The 27851-nt window shown below is 39.8% G+C and overlaps 1 protein-coding gene across 2 annotated transcripts; it reads right to left on the reverse strand.

Moving 5' to 3' along the window:
* Positions 1-2178: 2178 nt before the first annotated feature.
* Positions 2179-27851, reverse strand: RRN3 (RRN3 homolog, RNA polymerase I transcription factor). Of its 2 annotated transcripts, XM_069486090.1 has the most exons (18): positions 27750-27851; positions 26399-26504; positions 25267-25323; positions 22244-22333; positions 22013-22142; positions 21540-21599; positions 21054-21117; positions 20168-20237; positions 17972-18070; positions 15860-15952; positions 14157-14295; positions 13279-13409; positions 11661-11791; positions 10231-10415; positions 8064-8172; positions 6311-6463; positions 5273-5360; positions 2179-4528 (listed from the first exon to the last, which is right to left on the reverse strand). In XM_069486090.1, exons 1-18 carry the CDS (start codon positions 27836-27838, stop codon positions 4367-4369), a joined length of 1956 nt encoding a protein of 651 aa, XP_069342191.1. In that variant the 5' UTR covers positions 27839-27851; the 3' UTR covers positions 2179-4366. The 2 variants fall into 2 exon arrangements, with proteins under 2 accessions (XP_069342191.1, XP_069342192.1); XM_069486091.1 differs by lacking the exon at positions 22244-22333.

The raw sequence follows: 27851 nt of genomic DNA on the forward strand, positions 1-27851 counted from the left end.
ACTACCTCACAGCATGGCTGACTGCAAGGTACAAACAACATATATAGGGAAGTTTTGTTTTTTTTTAATTATAAAGTAATTTTAAAGTTACTGAAATTTTAAATATTTAAAATTATAAAGTAATTACTATTTTACTGTAGTAAATATATGACAGTATTCTATGGTAAAGATGTAGCAAGATACGATGAAGTTCATAACCTGTCCCCTGGGAAATCATTAACGCAAGAAAAACAATTCGCCAAAAATAGAAAGCAAAATCAAACAACCGAATACCAATACCAAAACCCTCCATACACAGATGTTTTCACAGCTTTATCTGCAATGGTAATAATCATCATGGTCATCAACTTTTAAGGAATGGTTTATCCCATCACAGCAACACTGTGAAGTGTATCACAACCATTAAAAAATGATGAACATCAAATATATGGGGGATGTTGCCTAAGGAGCGGTGAACTGGCCCAGGTCGGAAACAGAGCAGGTCAAAACTCCCGTGCTGATCAGCAGTGGGATCGCACCTGTGAATAGCCACTGCACTCCAGCCTGGGCAACATTGCGAGACCCCATTTCTGAACATATATATATATATATATATATATATATGGGAAAAAATTTTAAAAATAAAATTCTCTACTTAAAACAAATGAACATTATGTAGAAACTTGGTAAATACTTAGTGAAAGAATCTAAATTACTACATATACTATATGCTACTATAAAATCCATAGGGTCAGACTGAAACGTAACAAAGGAAAGCATTTGGTGGGGGAAAACACAGTGCAGCTATGACAGCTCAGTTGGTTTCTTTTGTTGTGGTTGTTTAAAAAAGACTAATGTCCAGGCCCTTCCCCAAGAGATTGATTTAATCAGACTGGTTGAATTTTGGGGTATGGTGGACCTGGGCATCTTTAGTTTTCCAGAGCTTCTTGGGGGGTTCTGGGGCATAACCAGGGTTAGGAATCACCATCGTAAGTGCCACCTGGCAGGGGTTGGCACACTGGCCCTTCCTCTCCAGTTCTCATCTAAGTTGGTACCAAGGAAGTAACATGGAAGAAATGGAAATTATCTTTGCCTTGAAAAGACCTTTCCATGAAAATGCTTCCTGCTTAGACTTTCTCGTAAGGTAGCCAATCACCCACTATTAACTGACTTTTACATGTAAGCACTGAATCCTCAAAACCCTAAAGGAGGTATCAGTTATTCCCATTTTACAGCTCAGTAAGAGTAGGCTCATTGAGAGGGTAGGTAACTTGCTCAAGGTCAAACAGCTGGTTAGGAAGGAAAGCCAGGTCTGACACCTGTGACACTTTGTAAGTCACTTAGTTCTTTCACATTTATATAAATTCAGCCACTTACCAAGGAAGACCCAACCAGAGCACAGACAAAAGGATGGACCCTGAAGACTCCTACAATTGAAGGCTTGCTTTTTAGTAAGAGGGATAGAAAATTCCCATTGTTTCATGTAATTTCCAAGGAAATTTTTTTTCCCCATAGATGTTCCTTCAAAGCATGTAACTTTCTCGAATAAGTGTTTGCTTCCCTTGGACCTGTTCAGGCCTCAGCCACTCTTGGCTGGGTGTGGCCAGGGAGAGTGTCTGACACTTCAAATATGATGCGTGTGGCGGCCATCCTCACCACAGCATGCAACTGGTTTCTGAACACTCCCAGTCACACCAGCAATATTTTCCCCTTTTCAATGGTGAGGTCTCAGAAGCAGTTTTTCATTGCAAAGCCATGCCTTTTAATATATCAAATCAGTTAAAAAAAAAAACCAAACAAACATAGAATCATGGCTGGGTGCGGTGGCTCATGCCTCTAATCCTAGCACTCTGGGAGGCCAAGATGGGAGGATTGCTTGAGGCCAGGCGTTTGAGACCAGCCTGAGCAAGAGCAAGACCCCAAGTCTACCAAAAATAGAAAAATTAGCTGTGTGTGGTGGCGCATGCCTGTAGTCCCAGCTACTTGGAAGGCTGAGGCAAAAGAATCACTTGAGCCCAGGAGTTTGAGGCCACAGTGAGCTATGATGACCCCACTGCACTCCAGCTTTGGTGACAGAGCGAGACTCTTGTCTCAGAAAAAAACAAAACAAAACAAAACAAAAACCAGACCAACAAAAAACACTACAGAATCAAAAGGACATTTATGTGAGAAGTCTTTTTATTAGGATACTGTTACAGTCTGAGTTTCACGCCAAAAAATCATTAATCTGCCATTCTGCTTCTGTAAACCTGCTTGCTCCTGCTTACTCAAGATAGTACACCCAACACAGAAATTCCTAAGTCACTGCAACACCCATGTTCCGCGTAAAATGATTACAGCCCCCACGTTTTGTGTGAAGCTATTACAAAACTCATGTTTTGCATGAACAAGATATGGCCTACAGCCCAAACTGCCCAGATCCTGTTACACCAAAGATAAGAAAATGATGTAATGCTTACTCAAGGCTTTTTGTACACCTGCTTGCTCAATCTTCATAATTTTCCACCCACAAACTTACAATATAAAAACTTTCTGTTTCAAAGGCTCACTGCTGCTCTCTGCGCCGCCTTTGGGCAGTACAGAGAGTAGTCGCTGCCCAGCTAATAAAGACTCCTGATTGGGCTCAAGTCGGTCTTTAGCTGGTCATTTCTCGCGTCTCAGGCCATAACAATACCTCCCTTAACTGGCATAAGAATGAAAATTCCAGATTAACCATGTCAGTATTTTATTTTCACAATGGATTTTTTTCCTGAAACTCCTTCGAAATTAAAGACTTCTTTGTAAATACTGGCCCTATCCTTCTACATTAAAACTACTTCCCAACCCACAAAGATCCCACTTACGTTAACTTCTGTAGATACATTTTCATTTACCCATTTTATCCAATACACAAAATCCCACCTTTTTACCAGCAGTTAAAAAAGGAGAACCTTAAGGTTCTTAAATGACTTTCTACCAAGTCACCAAAAGAAAACCACCAATATTCCAAAATTTTAAAGCAATAAAAATTTCTATTTTACAAAAAAGTATTTACAGACTGAAATTCAAACTCTACATTGCCATCAGTGTAATTATACAAGAGCATACAAAGCCCTAGGAAAGAGTATTTCATTATAAAATATTTGTGATCAAGAAAATATTGCTTGCCTTTAAATAAATAGAAGTGGCAGAAAAATAAATACGCTTAAAGGTGGCCATTTTCACAAGTAAACAAAAAAGTATACATATAAGAAAGAAAGCAAAAATGTGCTTGAGCTTCAAAATGACTCTAGCAGCACTTGCAGAAATTGGTTACAAAGCGAGGGTGTCTTAGACTACCCCTCTCTGTGTTCAGTTATAAAAATACAAAAAGAAGCTTGGAGAGAAGGACTTCCCAAGCTAAATCCATGATATGCACAGCCATTAGACAAAGACTGCAGTAGTAACTTCGGCCTACTGTTGCTCGCACAACCATTCCACCAAATAACCTAAAAGAAAGGCTTTTTTCCTCCTTCAGACAAATAAAATAACCAGCTGATACTGGTCAAAATAATTTGATGTAACTGCTACAATGAGCAGTTCCAATTCCAACAGGATGCTTGAGAGCCCAAGTGTAAAGCACTGTGTCCTGTGTTTATGAGGGTCCAGGCCCACTTGCAGTCAAGGGGAATTACATTTACCTGGACCTCAAATTTTCTTTTAAATCCATTTTTATACTGTACAAGTACATCATTTGTCCGATTCTGTTTCCCTGAATCCTCAATCTCTTTCCTACGGACTTTCATTGGTCTCTGAAGTCCCTAGGGATCCTTTTCAGTACCAGCTCCACAGCTCGGCGTCCCAGACCGGGTCTGGCCAGCTCCCCACTTTCCGTCTAGCTTCTCTGCACCCCACTGAAATCCCAGCACACAAATACAATTACAGCAGAAGCTAAACAATGTAGCCAAAATGAACACAATTTAGTAAAACAGAGGTAAATAGAGAATTTACCCTAGAAGATTTTTCACTGAAAGCAGGTCAACAAAGTCCTATGACTATGCCTCTGACAAAAACCTAAGTTAAAAAGGCAATCTGTTAAAACAGGCTGCTGCCCATACTAGCAATTTCACAATTAGTTATGTCAAAAACCTGTGATACAAAAAAATGTACCCACTAAACAAGCAGTCTTCAAAATTTACCACCAACCCCACTATAAAATATTGCACATGATACTCAGTCTTTTCATTTTGTCTGTCAGGAGAACAAAACAGAAAAAACCCACATTTCTGTTCAGACTTGCAAGTACGACGCCTGAGCCACATACTCCTCGTAGTTCAAGCAACGCCCAGACAGCACGAACCAGGTGCCAAAGGGCTCTGTGGGGAAGCACGTGGCTCATTTCTGTCCTCTCGGTCACCAATCCTCTGGGTCACAGGGACTGGTCTGGCATGTACAACACAGGCGGGGAGCCCACGCTACTTGAAGGACTTCGGAAGTGTGCGTCAAAGGAGCTTGGTGTAATCCCGATCACAGTATCATTGTGGGCGACTTCACCTTTCAAAAAATCATCATCTTCGTCTTCTACTGTCTCCTGTATAAAGAGAAATCGTCAGGAAGAGTGTAAGTGGTGACTGAAAAGTTTTCATGATTTCCTTTCCTCAGGAACGTGCTGCTTTTGTAAAGATGGGGGTGAAGGAAATATCTTAATTTACTGAAAAGTCTGATTTGCAGACAGATTTCAGGCTCAATGAGGGCAGGTAACAGGACACATCATTCTTGCTCAGTTCCAGCCCCTGTATCTGACACAATGTGAATGAATGATGCCCCCCACAAATGCAAAATATGAGGAAAAGTATAAAATGAGCTTTCCAATGATTACTATAATCATAGAAAAAGGATTATTAGAAGCTTGCATCTTGTGGGTTAAAAAAATAACCCAAAAAAAGGCATACTAAAGCTGACTTTTAATGTAGAAATAAATGTGCTATGAAATAAGCAAAGTGACATCGTGTGTTACTGGATGCTACTTTTCTTCTCTGGGAGTACCGCGCCAGCTCCCCCTAGCGTCTGCCGGAGGACATGCCGCAGATCCGCGTCTTCCCCACACATTCGTGGAGATCTGTAACATTGATGTAGACTCCTGAGATCATTATATTTTTTAAAAATAAAAAAAATTTAAAAAAATCCCAAAACTCTTAACAAGAAGAATATAACCTGGGCTTGGAATTTTGTAAAGGCAGAATGAACAAAATTTAGTATTTTTAAAGCGTAACACTGCTTATGACCTATAACCACAACGAAGATCCCCAGAAAGTGTGCTGAGTCACAAATTTACCTTTTTAATGGGTTTCTTAAACTCCTGAAGCTCTTCAGCACTCATGTCTTCCCATATCTGATAAATAGGATCAATGAATTTCTTTGACCTGTCAGCGAGGATCACATTTCAAAGACAAGTTAAATAGTGCAGCAAAAGTCAGAATGTATTCCGCTCTCTCGAGACTCATTTCCCAAAAGTGAGACATGAAAACAGACTATGGCTCAAGTAACAGTAATGTCCGAAGTACCCCACGTAGCAGCTCTCTGCGTGCAAGAGCTCTTTCACTCGTGTAGATGGAGCGCCACGCCGACTGTTTCTCCTCTTTCCCTTTTCAAGTGAAACTGTTTCTAAACTTTACTAAGACTGACAACTGAGTTATAGTACGTCCAGACGAAGGCAGAACTGTAATATTCTGGAAGTCCCTTTTTTATATTCCTATAGTAACTTACTGAAAAGGTAAGTCTAGGAAAAACAACTAATGTGGTTTCCATCAACCAAGACTTGGGGGACCAGACAATCCCAGATGGTCACACTGCTTGCTAGAAACTGCACAATAAGCAAAAATCTTGCTTACTTACACAAATGCACAGTTAAGGCCAGCTTGGTGGGTTTTTAGAGTAACCCACCTAGATAAATCACTTGGCTTTTGTTTATCCTGAACAACAGTATAGGATGTGGTCTCTAGAGGAAGGAACAAGTTACTTGGCAGAAAATTATGAGTCAGGAAAAGACAGCACCCTCCCTCCCTATCCTGCCACCTTTATCCCCATACCAAGAAAACAAAAGAACAGAAAACAAAAGAAAAGAAGGAAAGGAAAGGAAAGGAGAGGAAAGGAAAAGGAAAAGACTCCTGGTGTCAATCTTGGTTCCTACTGAGGCGCAGATCTATAAACCCTAGTGTGCCTATGACACTTGGCAGACTCTGCTAGGCATTCTCTAGGTTAGGCCTGTGAAATACGTGCATGGAGACCATGAGACCCTAGCTAGGAAGGGCCACTTATGAAAAAGAAACCCTAAATTCACCACCAACAGTGCCACCTGTTCAGGGGTACCCACCTTTTAAGCACACAAGGATCAAAGGGGAAGAAAGTGTCAAGCGGGTTCGTGCAGGTTTGCACCGAGTCCCCCCCGGCTGTATTTCTAATAACTGGCAGCATCTGGCGATTGTTCCTCTCAATGATGGTGTAGCAGAAGACCAGCTGGTATTTACTGTGGAACACACAGCCAACACAGAAGGAGGCATTAACATGCTGGAGTTACTCTGCACAGACGTGACTTGTGTATGACAACAACCCTGACTACACAGATAATGCTGAATATAATAAGTGCTAGTAAAAATAATATAAAGCAGGCCAGGTGCGGTGGCTCACGCCTGTAATGCCAGGGTTTGGGGAGGCCAAGGCAGGAGGATTGCTTAAGCTCAGGAGTTCTACGCCAGCCTGAGCAAGAGTGAGACCTTATCTCTACTAATAGAAAAAATTAGCCGGGCGTCCTGGCATGCGACTGTCGTTCCAGTTACTCAGGTGGCTGAGGCAGGAGGATCACTTGAGCCCAGGAGTTTGAGGTTGCTGTGAGCTACGAGGACGCCACTGCACTCTACCCTGGGCAAGAGAGTGAGACTCTATCTCAAAAAAAAAAAAAAAAAAAAAAATTAAATAAAATAAACATCTCACTCCTCACCTCAAATACACACACCGAGCCCCATCTAGAGCCTCTAAACCAGTCGGCTCAGCAAGTGCAACCCTCTGTCCCCACCCAGAGAGGATTTCAGGGGCGGCTGCCTGCTTTGCCTCATCAGTCCTCACTCTGCCCGTTGCTTCCCATCTCAGCCATGTGCTGAAACCTTCCACCCACTAAACGCTATTGCTTGTTGGCTTCTTATTCCTTTTCTTAATCCTTTACTATCCTTTTTGAGATCTCAGGACAGATAGGATACCAAGAACTATCATGTGATTACTGAGGGCTGGTGGGAGAGAAAAAAACTAAAATTAAATTAAAAAATGGATACCGGGAACTAGATGCTCAGCAAAATGGAATTAACGTTGCTGAACAAGAGCAGCCAGCTGTCCAAAGGGGACTGAGGGACAAGAAACGAATAGACTCGTAGCTGCTGAAGATTTTAGGCCATGATCCTGCCTGCATATCCTAATTAAATGCCCATGGCCTCCAATTCGCTTTCTCCATAACACGGAATAACTTAGTGAATGCCCACAAAGGGGCCGGACGGCCTGCATTCAAACCCCAGCTCTGCCGCAGTCTGGCTGTATGACTTCAGGCAGGAATTTAAGCTCTCTGTGCCTCTATCTCCCCGTTTATTAATTGGGGTTAATAATACAGTCATAGGGTTATATGAGGGTTAACTGAGTTCAATGTCAAGTGCTTACAGCTGTGCCTGGCACAGAGTAAAGCTGATGCATTAGCTATAGCCACCGGGCTAGAGATAATGTAATATCTAAACCAACCTCCCACTGATGGCTTTTACCTCATGTCCAGTTTATTTTTATTACTATTACAGGAGTCACTCAAACAAGCATCTTTGGTTTGTACCTCTCGGCCTACTAGTTGCCTTATTTATTGCAAAGTGCCAAGGCTTCCGTTGAATTACACCCTTTGGATAAAAAGTGGTAGCAATTTCCAGTGCCATCTAAGTTTAAAAATAATAGCTGCACTGCAATATTTCCTGCAAGGACTGAATTATTCGTTTTTTAATGTTACTTGTTTCTCAGAAATTTAATGGAATCTTACAATACTGACATGAACGCAAACTCACTTTTAAATACCGTCCATCAGGGAGGTGTGTGCGACTTACTTTGTGAGGGCTGCAAAAAAGCTCACCACCGAGGGCAGGCAGATCTTCAGAGGGTTTAGCTGGCTCATCACTATCCGCTCAAAGTTCAGACCTTGAAGATACCTCAAACCTTTGATTACAAAACAAACAAAAAAAATTTTAAGGTACAAATGTCACTGAAAAGCCTGTATCTTTAAAAGCACAAATTGTCACACATTAAAAAAACAATTAAAAAAATTATTGTTTACAGAAATGCTGTGACTAAAGGTCCACGTAGGTAAGTGGCACAGTGTACGGCCCAGAATATCACTAGGCCAACTACATTCACTTAGGACAAAGGCAGCTTTTCTAAAGATACCCTTTTGTGCTTTTTAAGATCCAGGAAATAAGCACGGGTCCCTAGAGTGCTATAAGATTATATGACAATTTAGAATTCACATGTTTGTAAGCTCAGCATATGCTAAATTTATAGAGAGGGCAAAAAAGATCTTGTGATCTGATTTCAGCAAACCATCATGACAGGCAACAAAACAGCAACCTCATTTTGACTTGCATGTCTTAAATTATCAGAGAAGCTGAGCATTGTTTTCAGGTGCACATTACTTGCCATATTGTAACAAGAAAATTCTGAAGGTAGAAGCAAATTTAGACCGAAACCTCTATCGTGGAACTAATGAATATAATTCTCTCCTATGTTAGTAAAATAAAGACCCCACATTTATTTTCAGATGCAAGCAGACCAATTTGTGCTTGAATACATTTTCCTACAGTTTCTTGGATACATATTTCAATAAAAATTGCACAAATAGGATAATATTGTGGCCTGTAAGAAATACATCTTCTTTAACCAAGACTCCTGGCACCAGAGAGAGGCTTCCAATGGTGCCCCAGCAGCACCAGGGCAATAAAAAAAACAAAAGATTCCTGGCATCCATTTATACAAAGAAAAGCAGAGATTTTATTCACCTTATGAAAAGCCTTGTTCTCCTGTTAGTTCATAAAACTAATTTTAACCCACACATCTTTATAGAAGCATGAAGTAAATGCAACCCATGGAAGATTCAGTTTAGGCCGTGGTTCTTAGCCCAAGGAGACTGTGCCCCCGCAGAGGACACTGGACAATGTCTGGAGATAGTTTTAGTTGTCACAGCTGGGGGTGGTAGGGAGCTGCTGTTAGCAGCTAGTAGGTGGAGGTGAGATGCTGTTAAACATCCTACAATGTACAGCTGCGGTCCCCAATGCCTGGTCCTCGGCCTGTTAGGAACTGGGCCACGAATCACTGCCTGGGCTCTGCGCCACCCCACCCCATGGAAAAATTGTCTTCTGTGAAACTTAGGAACTGGGGTCTCACAGCAAGAGGGGAGTGGCAGGTGAGCAAGCAAAGCTTCATCTGTATTTACAGTGCCCCTCACCCCCGTTCTGTAGAAAAATTATCTTTCATGAAACCAGTCCCTGGTGCTAAAAAGGTTGGGGATCGCTGATGTATAGAACAGACCCCCACGATGGCTTATACAGCCCAAACTGTCAACAGTGCTGAGGTTGAGAAACCCTGGCTTAGAGGAAACAGCCTACTAAACCATTTGAATTATTGACGAAAATAAACAAAACAACTTAAATTGACTTAATTAATTACATCGTTCTTAGGGACCCTCTTTAACTAAAATATACTAATCTAATAACAAGTTTCAACTGAAAACTCTCACTAACTCTCAAGTATTCAGCTAGAGGAGTTTCAGACTCTTGTGTATGAACACAAGCTACAGAGTCAGCCTCACCTGCCTTCAACTGCTAAGCCTGCCAATAACCACATGACCTTGGGCAAATGACCTCCCCGTGCTTTGGCCTGGTCTGCAAAGTGGGAATCCCTGTCATTCACCTTGCTGTTTCCAGAACAATAAGGAGAAGGAGCGCTGGCAGCTTGGTGCAGGGCGCTGGAAAGCCCAAGGGCTCAGCCTCGCCACCAAAGAGGTCTTCACTTTTCACATCCTCTGGAGCAAGGGTTCTCAGCCTCAAATCTATCAACAGTTAAGAGGAGGCTTAAGGGGTTTTTAGGGGCCTATGAGCTGCTTGAAATTACTTGTAAATTTTGAATGCACATGCGGTTTTTGGAATCCACAGTTTTTTTCAACATCACAAAAAGTAAAGAATCACCATTCCAGCTTGAGTCCATTAATCCCGTATCACTGACCTTCCTTCAGGTTTCCACTTAAGAGCTGCTTGTGTCTAAAAACAAAAGTGTAGAACACAGCTTGGCAGGCTGCATAAAATGGTCCGTGGAGAGCAACATCACAAAAAGCCTTTGTTCCTGAATCCTGGTTATCAAGGTACATGTGCAGCCAGTTAACCAAAAGATCTAGGCACGATTTTATAGTACTAGAAAAAAGAAAACTTCAAGTCAACTTTATTTACTTCATTAAAAAAACTAGAACATAAAAACACATAATTCCTTCTCATTATAAACTACAAAAAGTTCTTTAAACATTATCCATGGGAATAAAGGAGAAGCAAAGGAAGGAAGGAAGGAAGGAAGGAAGGAGATGGGCTGGTGGAAGGACAATCTTCCAATTACAAGGCAGGACAGATCCGACCTTCTGGGAATAAATGTCCCAAGGGATGGAGACAGTTTCTCCTGATCAACTCAGAAGGGCTTCTCCAATGGGCGGTAGCTCTCTTAGGGAGAGACGGCCAAACGGGGCACATTTACCTGCATCTCACAAAACAAAGACGGTCTGGTGGACTGCACTATTCCCTGTGGGATTCTGATGAAGTCCTCTGGCCAAACAATTTAGTTGCTGGGGAAGGGTTTTTAACAGCATTATTGCCCAGAGACATCTTCATGGATCACAGGAAGAAACTAGCCTTCTAGACAGGTCTTTCTATTACCTTTAAAAGGGTTTTTCTTCAGCTTTAACAGATACAACTGCTTTGGAATGCATATGAAAAAGGACAAACCTACAAAAAGAATCAAAACAGTGTACAACAGGCCAGGCACGGTGGCTCACGCCTGTAATCCTAGCACTCTGGGAGGCCCAGGCAGGCGGATCGTTTGAGCTCAGGAGTTCGAGACCAGCCTGAGCAAGAGCAAGACCCCATCTCTACTAAAAATACAAAGAAATTAGCTGGACAACTAAAAATACATATATATAAAAAATCAGCCGAGCATGGTGGCACATGCCTATAGTCCAGCTACTCGGGAGGCTGAGACAGGAGGATGGCCTGAGTCCAGGAATTTGAGGTTGCTGTGAGCTAGGCTGACGCCACAGCACTCTAGCCTGGGCAACGGAGTGAGACTCTGTCTCAAAAAAACAAAAACAAAAAAACAAAACCATATACAACACTGTACCCTATCCATGAAGACAAACGGATCTTCAAATTCAAGTGTAACCACAAAAAAAAGATGACAAAAACCTTGCATATGAGGTTTTATATCTAAAAAAGGAGACATTTTATTCCAAAATTGCATCTTAGAAATAAACATCTTGCATAGAGTGGGGGGAACAGATTTTTTTCACTTTAAAGACAGAACAAAAAAATTAAGACATATTTCTGACGTGAGACAATACTATACTCTTTTTAAAGCATGATATTAAAAAGTGCTTGGAAAATTAGGTTACTTACATAAGAGGAATAAATTTAGCTCTTGCCAAAAAGCTTCCAATATAATTTCCAGCAGCTTGCCTGATGATGGCAGGGTTATTTGGATCCTGCAATTTTTTCCAGAGATGTTCCAAAAATGCTTCAGCAAATCCCTATAAAAAGAGAAGGTGTTGGTCTGATTTTTTTTAATGCTTAAAATAGTTTAGCTATCAGAATCCAAAGATTTTTACTTTACCCATGTGGGAAGAAAGTTCTAGTACCTCAGTTATACTGCTAGATAAAGAATGAACAGAGTTATGGTTTTTCTTTTTTTTTTTTTTTTACAAGACAGGGTCTTACTGCTGCCCAGGCTGGACAGCAGTGGTGCGATCATAGCTCACTGTAATGGTTCTTATTTTTTAAAACACCTTGAGATAATACTATTGAAAACAAAAGGTATTCCAGGTATTAAATAATCCAGTGGGCTGGGCACAGGAGCTCACATCTGTACCAACACTTTGGGAGGCCGAGGCAAGAGGATCACTTGAAGCCAGGAGTTCCAGACCAGCCTGGACAACATAGCAAGACCCTGTATCTTTTTTTTTTTTTTTTTTTTTTTAATTAGCTGGGCATGGAGGTGCAAAACTGTAGTCCCAGCTACTTGGGAAACTGAGGTGGGAGCATTGCTTGAAACCCTGGAGTTTGAGGCTGCAGTGAGCTATATTGCACCTCTGTACTCCAGCCTGGGCAACAGAACAAGATTGTCTCAAAAACAAATAAATAAATAAAAATTAAAATAAATATAACCCAATGGGGATCCCAAACCTAGCTGAGCATCAAAATCAACCCTGAAGATATAGATTCAGTAGGTTTATGACAGGGCTTTGGAATCCACATATTATAAAAGCTCTTCAAGTAATTCTGAAGCTCACCCAGACTAGAAACCAGTATAATCCACTCCATGGAGTTCTTGACATGAGAACTCCAGTCTTTGAACTTAACCATGAATAGAAATATGGATTACAGCACAGCTGGTATTTAACTAATTATGCTAATCATGGAAAAAAACAGACTGACTAAGCTTCTTAGCAAAGGGTGTAACTCCCAACTTCTCCCAAATAGCTCTTTTCCAAAGCTAGGAACACCCAAGTTTGCGTGGACTGGGTTTAACCTTCTTACACATGACAAATACTCTCCCGACTGTCCCAGGAAGCTACAAAAAGTTGTAAAGAAGGAAGAGCCTTCCATGTATTTTCTGCCCCAAAAGAGAGCCAAAGCATAAAGTTTTAAAATGCTGGATCGAAAAGTTGATTTCCCCTGAAAGGGAATAAAGGAGGTAAACAGTTAAATAACCCATATGATATTTTAATAAAGGCTTGAAGTGAAGGGAAGAACTCCGCCTAGTGGCCAAAGGCAGGAAGGCATCTTCAGAGCAGGAGCTGAGCGACGGGCAACAGCAATTCCCTCCCTCTCTGTCCTTTCCACGTGTTGACAAGTGGATGTGATTTTATTAAGGAACTATTAAAATGAGCTGAAGGAAAAGAAACACTAACCAAATTTCCCTTAAAAATTGGGGTCTCCCTCCACCCCAATTTTAGAGGGAAAAATTGTAGGCAGCAAAATAATAAGCTAATATAATGTTAACGACATTTTTACTTACCAATTTGAAGCTACAGAGGTAAAACATGAAAAACTGTACATGGCAAGAGGCATGAGTGGGCAACAGGAGTTTGTCAAAGATGTTTATCAGATCGCGATATAAATCCTTTGTTTTGTTGTTATCAATCTTACCTAAGGAGAAAATTTGGCATTTCAGTTTTATAAATACCCATTTTCAAGTACTGGATTCATTTGCCAAAATTTTAAAAAGAACATAGTAACCATTAAGAAACACAACATTATCCATTAAGCTATGATAAAAAAAAATGCTATTTTTATTTGGCACAGATATTCCTTTTTAAGTCTAATAATCCAGTACTGGCAAGGCAGCAGGCCCTCACCTCAAACACACTGCCATGATGCCATAAACGTGAGCCCTTCTAAAGGGCAATTTCACAACTCATGTAGCAGAAGCCTTTGATCTAGCAATTCTACTGCTTGCTTTGCTCAGTATAGTACCAACATCTGGCACAATGATGACACCAAGCAAAGACCCTTTAAATTCAATACATAACACTAAGCACCATGAATCAGTGCCCACTACACCATTCCTAAATGTCTTGACCAACTTGAGTATAATTTGATCTCTGCCTAAAACCAACCAAACTCCATATATTACCTTTAACATAACAGTCACTGAAAAGATGAGGGGCTTCGAAAACAAATATAAGTGAGCCTAAATCCCAGTCCCATTTCCAAGCCATGTGACATTGGCAAGTAACTTGACTTCTCTAAACCCTTTTTAACTCATACTGAAAGAGTGATTTTTACAGGATTTTTATAAGTAACAGAGATAATATATGGAAAATGCCTAGCACAGACCCAGGTACACTAGGTGTTAAACACAGTGTAGCTACTGTAATCATTATAGGTTGTTACCGTCTACGTAGCAGACATCCTTAATGTAGGATAAAAGCAAGGACAGCAGGATGTCCAGGCGTTCAGCTACAGGATGTACCATCTGATCGGGCCGTTGAGGATCAGCCACTGTTTCACGTTCAGTTTCTTCATCTTCATCCTTTGAGGATAAAAAGTAAAGACTGACACTTAAAAACACAATGTATACTATTCAGGGCCGGGCGCGGTGGCTCACGCCTGTAATCCTAGCACTCTGGGAGGCCGAGGTGGGCGGATCATTTGAGCTCAGGAGTTCGAGACCAGCCTGAGCAAGAGCGAGACCCCATCTCTACTAAAAATAGAAAGAAATTATATGGACAGCTAAAAATATATATAGAAAAAATTAGCCGGGCATGGTGGCGCATGCCTGTAGTCCCAGCTACTCGGGAGGCTGAGGCAGTAGGATCGCTTGAGCTCAGGAGTTTGAGGTTGCTGTGAGCTAGGCTGACGCCACGGCACTCACTCTAGCCTGGGCAACAGAGTGAGACTCTGTCTCAAAAAAAAAAAAAAAAAAACAAAAAACAAAACAAAAAAAAAACACAATGTACACTATTCAGGTGATGCATACACTAAAAGCCCTCACTTCACTACTATACTATTCATCCATGTATCAAAACACCACTTGTACCCCCTAAATCTACTGAAACAAACAAAAATAAATAAATAAATAATCTAATGTGAAATGGTTTAGTGGGAAAACCCTCACAAATGATTACTTGCTCTAAAAGATAAAACAAAGAAAATGCATAGACACCTTTCTAGGCAGTGGCTCTCAATCAGGGCTATGAATCAGAATCACCTGTTAAGTTTAAAATGAAAGCACAGATTCGGAACACTGGCTTCTGGTTTGCATTTAGAAGACCCAAGCAGACTGCCCACGCAAACATCAGATTCCCCCCACCCTCCAACTTCTGTTCCTAGCGCTACTGCGATGGGCACTGTTTATCTAGGTCCCCTTTCCAGGTGAGGGTACCCATCTCCCACCTGCTGTGAGTATCGGCAGCCAACGGCTCAGAGCTGCCCACCTCCCGCAGAGAGCTGCCCTCAGCATACAAGCAGCCAGAACTACCCTTGCACTCCCGGCTGGCCCCTTCCCCTCAGAACCAATGACTGACACGGGAGTCAGAAATGGCCATCTCCCTGGTCTCAAGCTGGGACCAAACTCTGTGGCATAATCTATGCTCCCTAGCTCCTGGTGGGGTCAGGCTATAGCTCAGTGAACTCCTCTGCCCTTTTCTGTCACCTGACACCCTCTGCCCAACAACAGCTGAATCCCTGACTCAGGTTCTCCTTCCATTGAACCCAACTTCAGACATTACCCAAAGCAATGCTTTAACGTATGCAACCAGTAAAAAGTAGAAACTAAACTGGTCTGCTATTCTATAGATCAATCCCTCACAAACAACATGTAGTTCACAAAAATAAACACTATAAAGTATAAGAATGAAAGTAAAACATATTTCTCCAAACTCAAATTTGAGGCCTTAGAACTAAACCAATTATACTAGCTAGTAAATAACAAACATGGCAGTAAACTACTCATTTAAAGAATCACTTTCAAGTTTGCTGAACTATTTTAATTATTTTAACCAAAAGCCTTGAAAAAGATGAGGGGCCACAAGCTGTCTCTTCCCACCCTCTGAAATAAACTTCACATATCTGCTCCCATTAACAGAAATGCTGACCATATTGAACAATCCTTCTGTGGACTCTGTCCCAACACAAGTCTGAGCTGCTGTTTCCTCAGCATCTTCAATATCCTGCCGGGATGCACTCACCTATAATACAACAAAGGGAAAAAATACATAAATAAAAGCACTTAAAATACAACTATGCTATTTTGGGGCTGGAAATTCATCTGATATACATATTTTACAGGTGCCCAGATTGGCACCTTCTATAGCGATTTAACACAATACACAATTATGGTGCAAATCTATTAACTGATCTCAGTCATGAGGAATTTAAATATTATAAACCAAGCCCCTTTTATTACAAACTTATATAAAATCAACTATGACATGATGCCCTAAATCAAATAGCCTCAACAAATTCAACATTTCTTCCATCACAAGACACTCACACACATGCCGTGTAAGAAGCACATCATCATCAATCAACTGAGCAGAGAGATGATGAACTATTAGCCAAATTTGTATTATTAAATATTTATTTTGGTATATCACATTCCAAATATCTTATTTAACATAGCACTCAAACCATGCCCTGTTTTGCTATCTATGCATGACCTTCTTTGTAAATGTATTCTAAAATGCTCCTTAAACATGTATGAAAGCCTTTACAAAGGGCATACATGCAGTTGGCCAGAGACATGTAATTCCAAGCAAGCTCCATGTCAGTATGCTCAACTTCCAGCTCTTCTAAGACCTCATTCCATCTTCCTGCTCCCCTACAGTATCAATGTTTTTTTCCACCAGGGCTTATCTCTCCTTGGTGGAGAAAAACCTGTTCCTGGTTCACAAACCTGCTCAAGTCTTCCTCATCCGGAACCACACCACTCGGCCCTACTCCAGCCCCTTCCTCCCCCTACAAACCCTCACCAAGACCTCCAACAGCCCTACCTCCTCACCATCCATGGCCCTCCACAAGACAACTAAGAAACCCAAGGTCTTTTACTTTTCTCATCTTCATTAAAAATGCCAGCAATATCTGATGCTGCCGACCAAACCAGCCCTTGGCATCGTTCCTCTTGGTTTTTCCTTTTATTTTTCTCTCTTTGAGACAGGGTCTCACTCTGTCACCCAGGCTAGAATGCAGTGGTGTCATCATAGCTTACTGCAACCTCAAACTCCTGGGCTCTAGTGATCCTCCTGCCTCAACGTCCTGAGTAGCTGGAACTATAGGTACTGCCGGTGCCTGGCTAATTATTCTTTTTTGTAGAGATGGGGACCTGCTATGTTGCCAAGGCTGGTCTCAAACTCCTGGCCTGAATGGATCCTTCCACTGCGGGACTCCCAAAATGTAGGGATTACAGGTATGAGCCACTGCGCCTGCGACCTTCCCCCCATGTCGTTAATTGCATCATTCCACAGGTTTGTTCTCAGTCTCTTACTTGCCGCTACTACGGCTTGGTGGGTACTCCCCAGCTAGATCTCCAGTTGCAACTCAACCTGTCAAAATGGAACTCCTGTCTTCCAACTTCCTCCTCCTGAAGTTCCTTATTGCTGTTAACTGCAACACCAAGATTCTATTCCACAGGCAGCTGCCTTTGAAGGATTCCTTCCTCTTACCCTCTGGCCTTCCCACTTCCAAACCAGTCTCAAGGAATAGTTCACTTTTCCTCCGCAATGTCACTAGAATCTACTACTTCCTTTCATTCCCCCTGCATCTTATTGCAGGCCTCTTTAAATAAACAAAATTTTAGGTTGTTTACAATCATAATTTGCATTTTTGAAAAATGTCAAATGCAAAAAGAGGTACACATAATCTCAACATCACTTCCTTAGGAATACCTTCCTGACCCCCTGACTATATGAGGTTCTCTAGCTCATCGTAATGAGTGTTTAATTCAAAGCACTTTCTACAAGAGTACCTTTACATGTGTGTGACTATGCATTTAATGGCTTGTTCCCCAACCATGAGAGAAGGAACCATTCGCGACTCCCATCACATAGATGGAGTTCAAGAAACATTAAAAGAAATGAAGCAAAGAATGGTGGAACTGTGTTTTCTTCCCCCATCGTTGCTACTGTTGTTTCTACAAACTGTGATTATAACAAATACAATATATTCAATAAATGAAAAGAAAAAAGAAAAACGGATTATTCAATACTTACATCCAACTTGAGTAGCTTTTCAATAATAAGCTCCAGAATTTCATGTCTCAATGTTGGAAAATATACACTAATCCTTAGTAAGTTATGAACATAACATTCCTAAAGCATAAAACATAAGATAAACATTTCAACAGTGAATAAAGGTTTCATAACTAAGTAAGCAAAATCTTAATTATAGAACATTTTGTTTCAAATATTTAAATAGAAAAAATAAACTATCCAGCAATATAGAAACTGTACTGTTTCTATATATACATTATGTTCAGTATAATTATTCCAATTATCCCCAGTAAACTGAATTTGTTGCATATCTTAAAGCAGCGCTTCTCTACCTAGCGCAATGTCTGAAGATCCTGTGCCCTTTTTTCTAATATATACAAGTCCTTTATCAGATATATATTAATAATTTGGAAATATTTTCTCCCCTTGGGATTATGTTTTCATTTTCTTGAAGGTGTCCTATGAAACACAACAATTTTTAATTTTGAAGTCCAATTTATCTATTTTTTTCTTTGGTTGTTTGTGCTCCAGATATCATATCTAGAAACTACTGCTTAATCCAACATAATGAAAATTTACACCTATACTTTCTTCTAAGAGTTTTATAGTTTTAGCTTGTAGATTTAAGTCTTTTATCCATTTTTAGTTCAGTTTTGTATATGGATATCCATATACTTTACTCTTTTGCATGTGGATATCAACTTGGGCCAACATTATTTGCTGAAAAGGCTATTCTCCCCCATTAAATTGTCTTGTACAACTGGTTTTTGTATGGGTCTTATATCTCATATCCACATTGAACTCATTTATTAGCTCTAATAGTTTTTTTGTGTGTGTGGATTCCTTAGGATGACGTATCAAAACAGAGTTTTACTTCTTCCTTCTCATCTGCATGCCTCTAATTCTTTTTTGCTTGCCTAACTTCCCTAGCTAGAGAAGTGTCGAGAGCAGACATCCTTGTTTCATTCTTCATCTTAGGGGAAAGCTTTCAGTCTTTCAATATTGAGTATGAAGTTAGCTGTGGGTGTTTCACAGATGCCTTTTATCAGGTTGACAAAGTTTCCTTCTGTTTTTGTCATGAAAAGGTTTTGGTGTTTGTCAAATACTTTTTCTGCATCTTCTGAGATGATCATGTGGTTTTTGTCCTTTATTCTATTGATATGATGTATTACATTAATTCATTTTCAGTTAAAAATTAACCTTGCATTCCTAGGATAAATCTCACTTGGTCACAGCAGATAATTCTTTTTAGATGTTGCTGGATTCAATTTTCTAGTATTTGTTGAGGATTTTTGCATCTATAGTCATAAGAGATAGTGACTTATAATATTCCACTTGAGGCAGGATACCACAAACATTAGCAAAATTTATTAACTCCTTATTTAATATATGTACCACCCTATTGAGGAAAAAATAATCTATGCGTAGAAGGCAACCACTATTATTAAAAACTACACAAATGACCCAAGTAAGCATTACACAAAAACTTCAGCAGAATTCATCTACAGAAGGGTCTGCTTTCAAGGTTTGTTTACAATTAGTGATACGTGAAGCATTACCTTCTAGTAATTCTTTTTTTTTTTTTTTTTTTTTTTTGAGACAGAGTGTCGCTTTGTTGCCCAGGCTAGAGTGAGTGCCGTGGCGTCAGCCTAGCTCACAGTAACCTCAAACGCCTGGGCTTAAGCAATCCTACTGCCTCAGCCTCCCGAGTAGCTGGGACTACAGGCATGCGCCACCATGCCCGGCTAATTTTTTTTTTTTCTATATATGTTTTAGTTGGCCAGATAATTTCTTTCTATTTTTTTAGTAGAGACGAGGTCTCGCTCATTGCTCAGGCTGGTCTCGAACTCCTGACCTTGAGCGATCCACCCGCCTCGGCCTCCCAGAGTGCTAGGATTACAGGCGTGGGCCACCGCGCCCGGCCACCTTCTAATAATTCTTATCACTATGAGCATAAAGCCTCTAAAGATATTTCTGAAATTGACTCTGACCTTGGCTTGCATATAGCAATAAGAGAAAAAGGCACTGGGAATCCCCAGTGGTCACTTACTAAGAAACAAACCTGAATCAAATTCTTAAACTAGAGCTTGGTATCTAGCAGACAAAACCACTTTTAAGAAAAAGACCTAAGATCACCTAAAACAAAATCACACAGAACAACTTTTCTATTATTTTCCCCATGAAAATATTTCTTACCAATGTTCTCTCTGATTTTTGAACAAATGGAAATTTTCCCACCAGTATTGGCATAAGAAACCATGGTGTCCTATTAAAAAAGAATTCAACAAATCCATGTTAACGGGACCTTCTAGGAAAATAATATTTCCATTCTAAAAGCAAATATGGATAGATACACAGGAGTCAAACAGCAACCCGGATCCCAAACAATTGGAACTTGAAATTAATATATAGTTTCAGAGAAAAGTAAGTAATGACTTAGGAGAAAATAAATTTCCATAAACTCTGATACCAACAGCAAATCAAAGGGAGAGCTTTTTTCCTACAGAAGAGTATCAGGGCTTCAGTTTAAAACCTAACACTTCCCACAACACATACATAACTTTAAAAGGGAAAAATGTATCACCCTGAATTGTAACAAATAATAAACTTATAGAGGGAACCAGAAGTCAATCCCTCCAAAAGAAACTCACGAACCTGAAAAGCTTTTCTTAGAACTGCAATTTTTATTCATATGGCATGACACAAACACACACAGGGGTTTCTCACTGAAAATTTTTGGATATATCTGTTGAAGATAAAAGCAAAATTCCAACCACTATACAAAATTTGGGGGAGAATATGCATATAGTTTTGAAAAATAATTAAAGACAATGAATAGAAAACAGAAATGCCATTTTCTTTATAAAGTGATGCTTCATCAACTGGATACAAAAAGCACACAGAATATGACTCAAATTTTGATGCTGTTAGCATTTTATAATTTTCTACTAAGTGATTATAATTTTCTTGAGAATTAAACACCATTATAAACTCATGACTAGTGGTTAGTCAGAAAAGAGAGGGAAAAAACAATAAAGAGAATTAAACACCATTATTCAAAATAAAGAATAAGCATACTCACGATGGGACATATCTTGCTATTATTTGCAAGGCTCTGTGACATGTGTCAAAATTTGCAGGAAGGTCTACAAGGAGAAAAGTTGAGTATGAACATCAAAACAAAACTGAAAACTGAAAAACTGTGTACTTAAAGCTAAAAACACTTCCTAACCAAAACTCAGTAACTTATGAGAGAAATAATAATTTCAAGATTTTTCTCCACAATCAATGAAAACTAAATGAACTAATTATGTAAGCAATGCATTCATGACAACTGATTGCACATTAATGTTGAATGTAACAATAAGGATTCTAGCAAAGGTTGTCACTTGTTGCAACCTGCTTACTAGACTAGGTGCCAGTATATTTTATCATTCATGAAGACACAGGAGGCATTCCTTGCTTTAATCTTTTTTATAAAGATCCTCCCACCTCAGCCTCCCAAGCAGCTGGGACTACAGTCATGTGCTACTGCACCTGGCTCTACTTGAATACTTTTTATACTTACTCTCATCTTCATCATCAGAATCTGAAACATCTACATCGCCTTCCTTAATTATCACTCGGGCTTTTGAGAGAAACAGAAAATAAGTTATTCTGTTATTGACCTAGAAAATGAACAGCTACACCAAAAAGCTATTTTTCCACAGCCCAAACTTAGTACAATGATTAGATTCACAACCAGAAGAAGTAAAGCAACTTTAAATAGCTAAAAATTCCTAGATGAATTCTAAGACTTCATCAGAAGCTCCCTAAAGCAAATTATAACCCATTAAAAAAAAAAAAAATCACAGCAACGAAAGAATCCAGACACCTCCATAGGGATCTTTATAGAGAACAGACATCTACTAGAACTCGTGCCAATATGCAAATGGAATTTTCCATGGTGGTGGTGCCCCCCACATAAAAGGGGAAGGCAGTATTTTAATAAAGAGGTGTTTAAATAAAGAAAAATAAAGCGAGCAAAGAGTAACCACTTACGAGGTACAAAATGGGAAGCGATCATGCTGAGACATGGTCTGAGGAAGACAGTCTGTGCTGACACAAGATTACCAAGAAACGCCAAATATTCCTCCACCACTGTTTTACTTCTGTTCAACCAAGGCAACCTCTAGAGTAGAGAGAGGAAGATGAAATAAACATTTTATTGATACATACTATTTTCAAAGTACTGAATTACATACTAATCAGTGAAATGAATGGTGAACTTACCAATATAATACTGATAAGCTGTTCAAAGTCTTTTGTCAAGTACATGATAGAAGAGCGGAATTCTAGCAGCCAGTTAATGATCTGGTCGTCCTTAAGTTAAAACAAAGAAAAGTACTTTCAAAATCACAAATACTCTTAAGATAGCAAAGAAAATCATACCTATCTTACATCAATCATCTACCAATAATATTTAAGTTTGGGGGGTGGTCCCAAGCTTGGAAGGAAACAAAAATTGGGTATCAAAGCATAAAAAGATATCACAATAAATGTTCCCGTTTTAAAAAAGTAATCTAGTAACTCTGATATATAGAAAAAAAAGAATTAAGTGCAATACTTGAACATGATTTTCTTTGCCCTTAAAAAGTGAAAACAACTCAAATATTGACACCTGGGACTTTTTAAAACCACAGAAGTATAGCAGATTCAAATATTAGAAGATCAAACAACCAACAGCTATCTCTATTTCCTCTATATTCAAGCTGACCAGAAAACATTTTAATAACATTGAGTCTAGGCTGATTAATTGAAGTCATCAATAAATTTAACTTTTTCTAAACTCAACTTGTGGCTGGGTTTAAATTTACTAAGATGTGTTCTGTATAAATAAATGATGGTTCTACTACTCCATGAAATATTTTTTAGGCAATAAGATTACTGTTCATTCTGGAAACAAGCAATTTTAGAGGAAAAGTAAAGAAAAAAAGAAAAGATTACTGTTCATAATAATTTTTAGTGACATGAGAAAAACTGCTAAATTAAAAAGATCCACGTATACAGTATCAGTTATGTAAAATATGTCATTTATATTCATGCATATATACACATATGCAGGAAAAAACTGTGAGAAAAATCCCCAAATTTGTGAAAAACAATGGTTAATGCTCATGAAGACCCAGTAGGGGGAAGAGACATATAAATAAAAGCAATACAATGTCCTACCTACAGGGATAGACTGTTCATAAAGAGCACCATTTAGTGAGAACACACCATGTGCCAGGCATGGTGTTCAACACTGTGTATCTTTTTCTAATTCTAAAAACTGCGAGATGATTATTTATTCCCATTTTAAGGTTCAGGAATCTGAGATTAAGAGAGATGAATAAGCAATTTGCCCAACCAAGAAGCCAATAAAGAACCAGGTTCAAACCAGCCTGTCTGGGTCAAGGCTATGCTCTGCCTACTCTCCCACATGCCTTGCTCCATGTGGTGAAGGAGCTGCCACCTTTTCCACACCTTCATGCAACTACTGAGTGCTTTCGAAGCCATTACCTATGTGACAAACTTCCACGAGATTCACCATTTTCTGATGAAACTCTAAGATAAAAGAGCATTGGAACTTAGAGACCACTGAAGAGGTTGTTGGAAGAATCCAGACAAGAGAGCACCAATGAAACAGGAAGACCTGAAAGATTTTTTCCTAAAGGACTTGGTGAATGAACGAATATGAAGGGTGAGAAAGTCCAGAAAGACTCCCAAGTCCCTAGCTCAAGAACTGGGTAAGCAATAAACAGTTGAGCACACAAAGAAGGCTGCAGAAGGAGTGAGTTTGGGAGAGAGAGAATGAATTTAAGACATGCTAAGTTTGCAGCACCTGTAACAATTCTGGGTAAATACATCTAACAGGCAGTTAAGAAACAAATCAAGAGCCCACAAGAGCAATGTGAGATACAGATACAAATTTGGGAGTTATCAGAACACAGGCAGATTTCAAAACCATGAGGAGAGATAAGGAGATCGCACAGGAAGAATCTGTAGAGTGAGAAAAGGATCAAGTTTGGAAACCCAATCAACGACAAATTTAAGAGCCTATCAAGAGAGTGATTAGAGATTAAGTGATCACAAGACAGAAAGATCAGAGACATTGAGGAAAGGTTTTAAGTGGGTGATCAACAGTGTCAACTCCTACAAAGAATTCGTATGAGGCTGAAAAAATAAGTCCACTGAATCAGTACGTAAGGAATCACTGGTAACCTCTGTCAGGGTAATTACAACAGTAGTAAGAATAGTGGACTTAAATGTGAATGAGCAATGATAAAGTCCAGACTGTCAGCAGGAACAAAATAAAGCTAACAATTACAAAGTCCTTACTTTGGGGTCAAGGGCTATTCTAAGTGTTTCCTGTACATTAATTAACTCATTGCTGCTTTTACAATCTCCACGCTTAAAAAACCTCTTTTGTCTTCCTGATTTTACACAGAGGAAAATAGAGGTAGAGAAGTTAAACAATTTAGATTACACACTGCCTAACAATGGAATTGGGATTTTATTCCTGGTAATCTGACTACCACTGCCATGGTAATAAACTATTCTTTGCAAACTTGGGCAATAAAGAAAGAAAAGTGAAACAAAATGTATTAAGTTGTTACAATATGACAGATATATATCTTTAAGTTGGAAACACTGAAAGAGTAGCTTGAAAGCCATGTCAACTTTGGTTTTGTTTTTGTTTTAGCCTTAGAGAGACAGGTGAGTTACGTGCAGCACAGAGGAAAGAGGCAGTAAAAAGGATTAAAGCAGGTTTCTCAACAGGCACAGTGGCTCACACCTATAATCCTAGCTACTTGGGAGAATGGCTTGAGCCCAGGAGTTCAAGGCTGCAGTGAGCTATGGTTATGCCACTGCACTCCATCCTGGGTGACAGAGCAAGACCCTGTTTCTGAAAAAAAAAATAATAATAATAAAGCAGGGTTTCCTGATGTCAGCACTGTTGGCATTTGGGGCTGGATTATTCTTGGTTATGGGAGGCTGCCCTGCACATTGTGAGATGTTTAGCAGTATCCCTGTTCATCCACCCACTAGATGCCAGTAGCACCCTTCCCTCCCAACTGTGACAACCAAAAATACCTCCAGCCACTGCCAGATGCCCCCTGCAGGCAAAACTGCCCCTAGTTGAGAATCACTGGATTAAAGAAGGGATCACAGAAAGAGCAAGTTCTGGACAAAGCAATAGAACCAAAAGTGCAAAATAATGTCTGCACAAAGTGGCAACTTTGCTAATGATGATCAAACACAAAATTAATTACCTTTATGTCTGGATCTGACAACTGGTTCTTCAACAACTCAAAGTCACTTGTTTCACCCTAAAGGAGAAAAAAAAAAAAACTTATGCTTGCTTTGGTTTCCTGTTAGATATCAACAGCAGGACTTTTAACTAACCCTTAACATCTGGTGAAATTACAAAAGGAATATTTTAACTTTCACACATCAATGGCAGATTATAAAATCATGACTACAAAAATTTAAATTCATGTTAGTTGAGCCAGGGGGCTTGGAAAAAAGAAAATGCAACAACTAAAAAGCGTTCATATTTAGCTATATTGTACACTGACATTTGAATATGATAGTTGATACTCCCGAGAATTCTCAAAAAGCATAAAGGGAAAAAACTGCTGTAATGATCTAATTCAGAAAGAACTAAAATAGTATTCATTCATAAATATGGATGTAAATGAATACTATATAAACGAACAATCATTTACCTTTTTCCTCTACCACTGAGATTTGGTAGAATCACTTATAAACTCATGCAAAAACAAACAAAATCTCTATTAACATATCTGGTTTATTGTCTGGAAGTAATGCTTAGGTAATTCCTTAAGAAATAAAATGTTCTAGCTGGGCACAGTGGCTCACACCTATAATCCTAGCACTCTGGGAGGATAGCTTTTGAGTTCAGACCAGCCTGAGCAACAGACTTCACCTCTACTAAAAATAGAAGAAAAAAAAAAATTAGCTGGGCATGGTGGCATTCGCCTGTAGTCCCAGCTATTTGGAAGACTGAGACAGGAGGATTGCTTGAGCCCAGGAGTTTTAGGTTGCTATGAGCTAGGCTGACACCATGGCACTCTAGCCCAGAAGACAGAGCAAAACTGTCTCAAAGATAAATAAATAAATAAAATGTTCTAATGGTGTGTTTATTCTAGCACTTGCTAAAGTTTTTAAAAGACATTATGTAAACAAAGCATTCAAAGAGGTGAAACCTCTACAAAGACATTATTACTCTAATCGTGAGCTAACAGCATCATGCTATTAAATACTGGATTTCAATACTGGTATCTAAAATTCATTTTATTATGTCTACTGGTCTTTAGTACAACACCTGCAGTTGTATTCTCATCAGACAAAAACCACACCTCACACATTATCTCCTCTTACCTTTTTGTACTTCAGCAAGACTTCTGTCACAGTTCCACCAAACCGGACGGTTTTTCTTGGAGGAGAATTGAAAAAATCATTCTCTAAGGCAAGCATATCTGAAATCCTGTAGAATCAAGATTATCAAACTATTATTAAGTTCATGATAAAGAATAATAACAATTGTAATAGCCAACATTTATTGAACCAACGTTGTTCAGTGGAACTGCTGCCAAGGCCTCTTAACTGGTCTCCCTGCTTCCACTTTTCAACTCCCAACAATCCATTCTAACGATCTTTCAAAAACTGTCTTCCCGCCGCACTTAGAATAAAGACCAAACTCCTTACTAATGTAGGTTTTCAAAGCTCTACATTAACCTGGCCCCTCTGCTGACTTCTCTGACCTCACCCCAACCACTTGTTTTACTGCAGCTATAGTGTCCTTTCTGTTCTTCAAACTTGCCAAGCTGGTTCTCATTTCACTGGCTGTTCACTCTATCAGAAACGCTCTTTTCCAAGCTCTATACATGGTTGGATTCTTGTCTCCACTCAAGTTGAAGCTCACATGTCCAAGGCCTTCAATATCAGCAATCTCAAGTACCCATCCTCTGCCTTCCCCCTCCCACAACCCTGTCATATTTCTTCACAGCACTTATCACTATCTGCAATCATCCTGTTCATTTATTTACTGGCCTATTTACTGTCTTTCCTCCCTAGACTGTAAGCTTTGTTGAGAGTGGGGACGTTAGTCTCTTTGGATAAACTACCACCGCGGTGTCTAACACAGAAAGTAGGAGGAGCTCAATAAATATTGGGAATTATGTTATGCTAAGTGTTTTACAAGGTTTGTTTCACTCAAACAGTGTACGTTAGTGAGAAAATATAGCATCTTACTAATGACTCTGAAAGTTAAACCCCAAAGTGTCCTGTGGGGGTTAGAGGCTTTCCAAGAGGAGCGAGATAAAGACTGTTAAACAAATATGTGTGTCGAAACAAATTTCAAACAAGAAAATGTTAAGATTCTATTCGCCATCAATGACAACATTCGGCTGATAATCCAAATAGCCCAGGAAACCCCTTCCAAATTTAGACGAAAAAGCGGGAGAAAAGAGAAGTCAAGGAACAGAACGCAGTACCCACAAGCCTGGGACACTACGAGGGAATCAATCCAGTGGGGAGAAAGGGGCCTCTGGAAAAGAGAACAGACTCACTTCTCCAGACATGTCCCATCTCCATTACCCACTTACGGGGAATGGGCTCATTCTTGCGACCCCGAGGTGACCCTGTGCCCCAGACCCTTTCAACCCGTTCCCCCAAGCCGGGTCCTGGGCTTTGGTCCCAGACGCACAGAAGGAAGCGGCCCGAATCTTACCCGGTCCTCGACGCGCCCAGCTTCTTGACCGCAGAGGCCGGAGCAGACGCATCGCCGGGCAACCGCGCGTGAAGCAGCGGGGCCGCCATTGGGCCTTACTAA

This window comes from Eulemur rufifrons, chromosome 14 (genome assembly GCF_041146395.1).
Source record: "Eulemur rufifrons isolate Redbay chromosome 14, OSU_ERuf_1, whole genome shotgun sequence".
Taxonomy (NCBI): Eukaryota; Metazoa; Chordata; class Mammalia; order Primates; family Lemuridae; genus Eulemur; species Eulemur rufifrons.

Bases quoted from the DNA above. Each gene is read 5' to 3' on its own strand.
- RRN3 (XM_069486090.1), bottom strand. From the start codon at position 27,838: ATGGCGGCCCCGCTGCTTCACGCGCGGTTGCCCGGCGATGCGTCTGCT. The intron at 22,334-25,266 runs GTAATTAATTTT...TTTTAACTTAAG, and splicing joins TGTCAGATCCAGACATAAAG to GACGACCAGATCATTAACTG. The intron at 20,238-21,053 runs GTGAGTATGCTT...CTTTTTTAATAG, and splicing joins ATAGCAAGATATGTCCCATC to GACACCATGGTTTCTTATGC.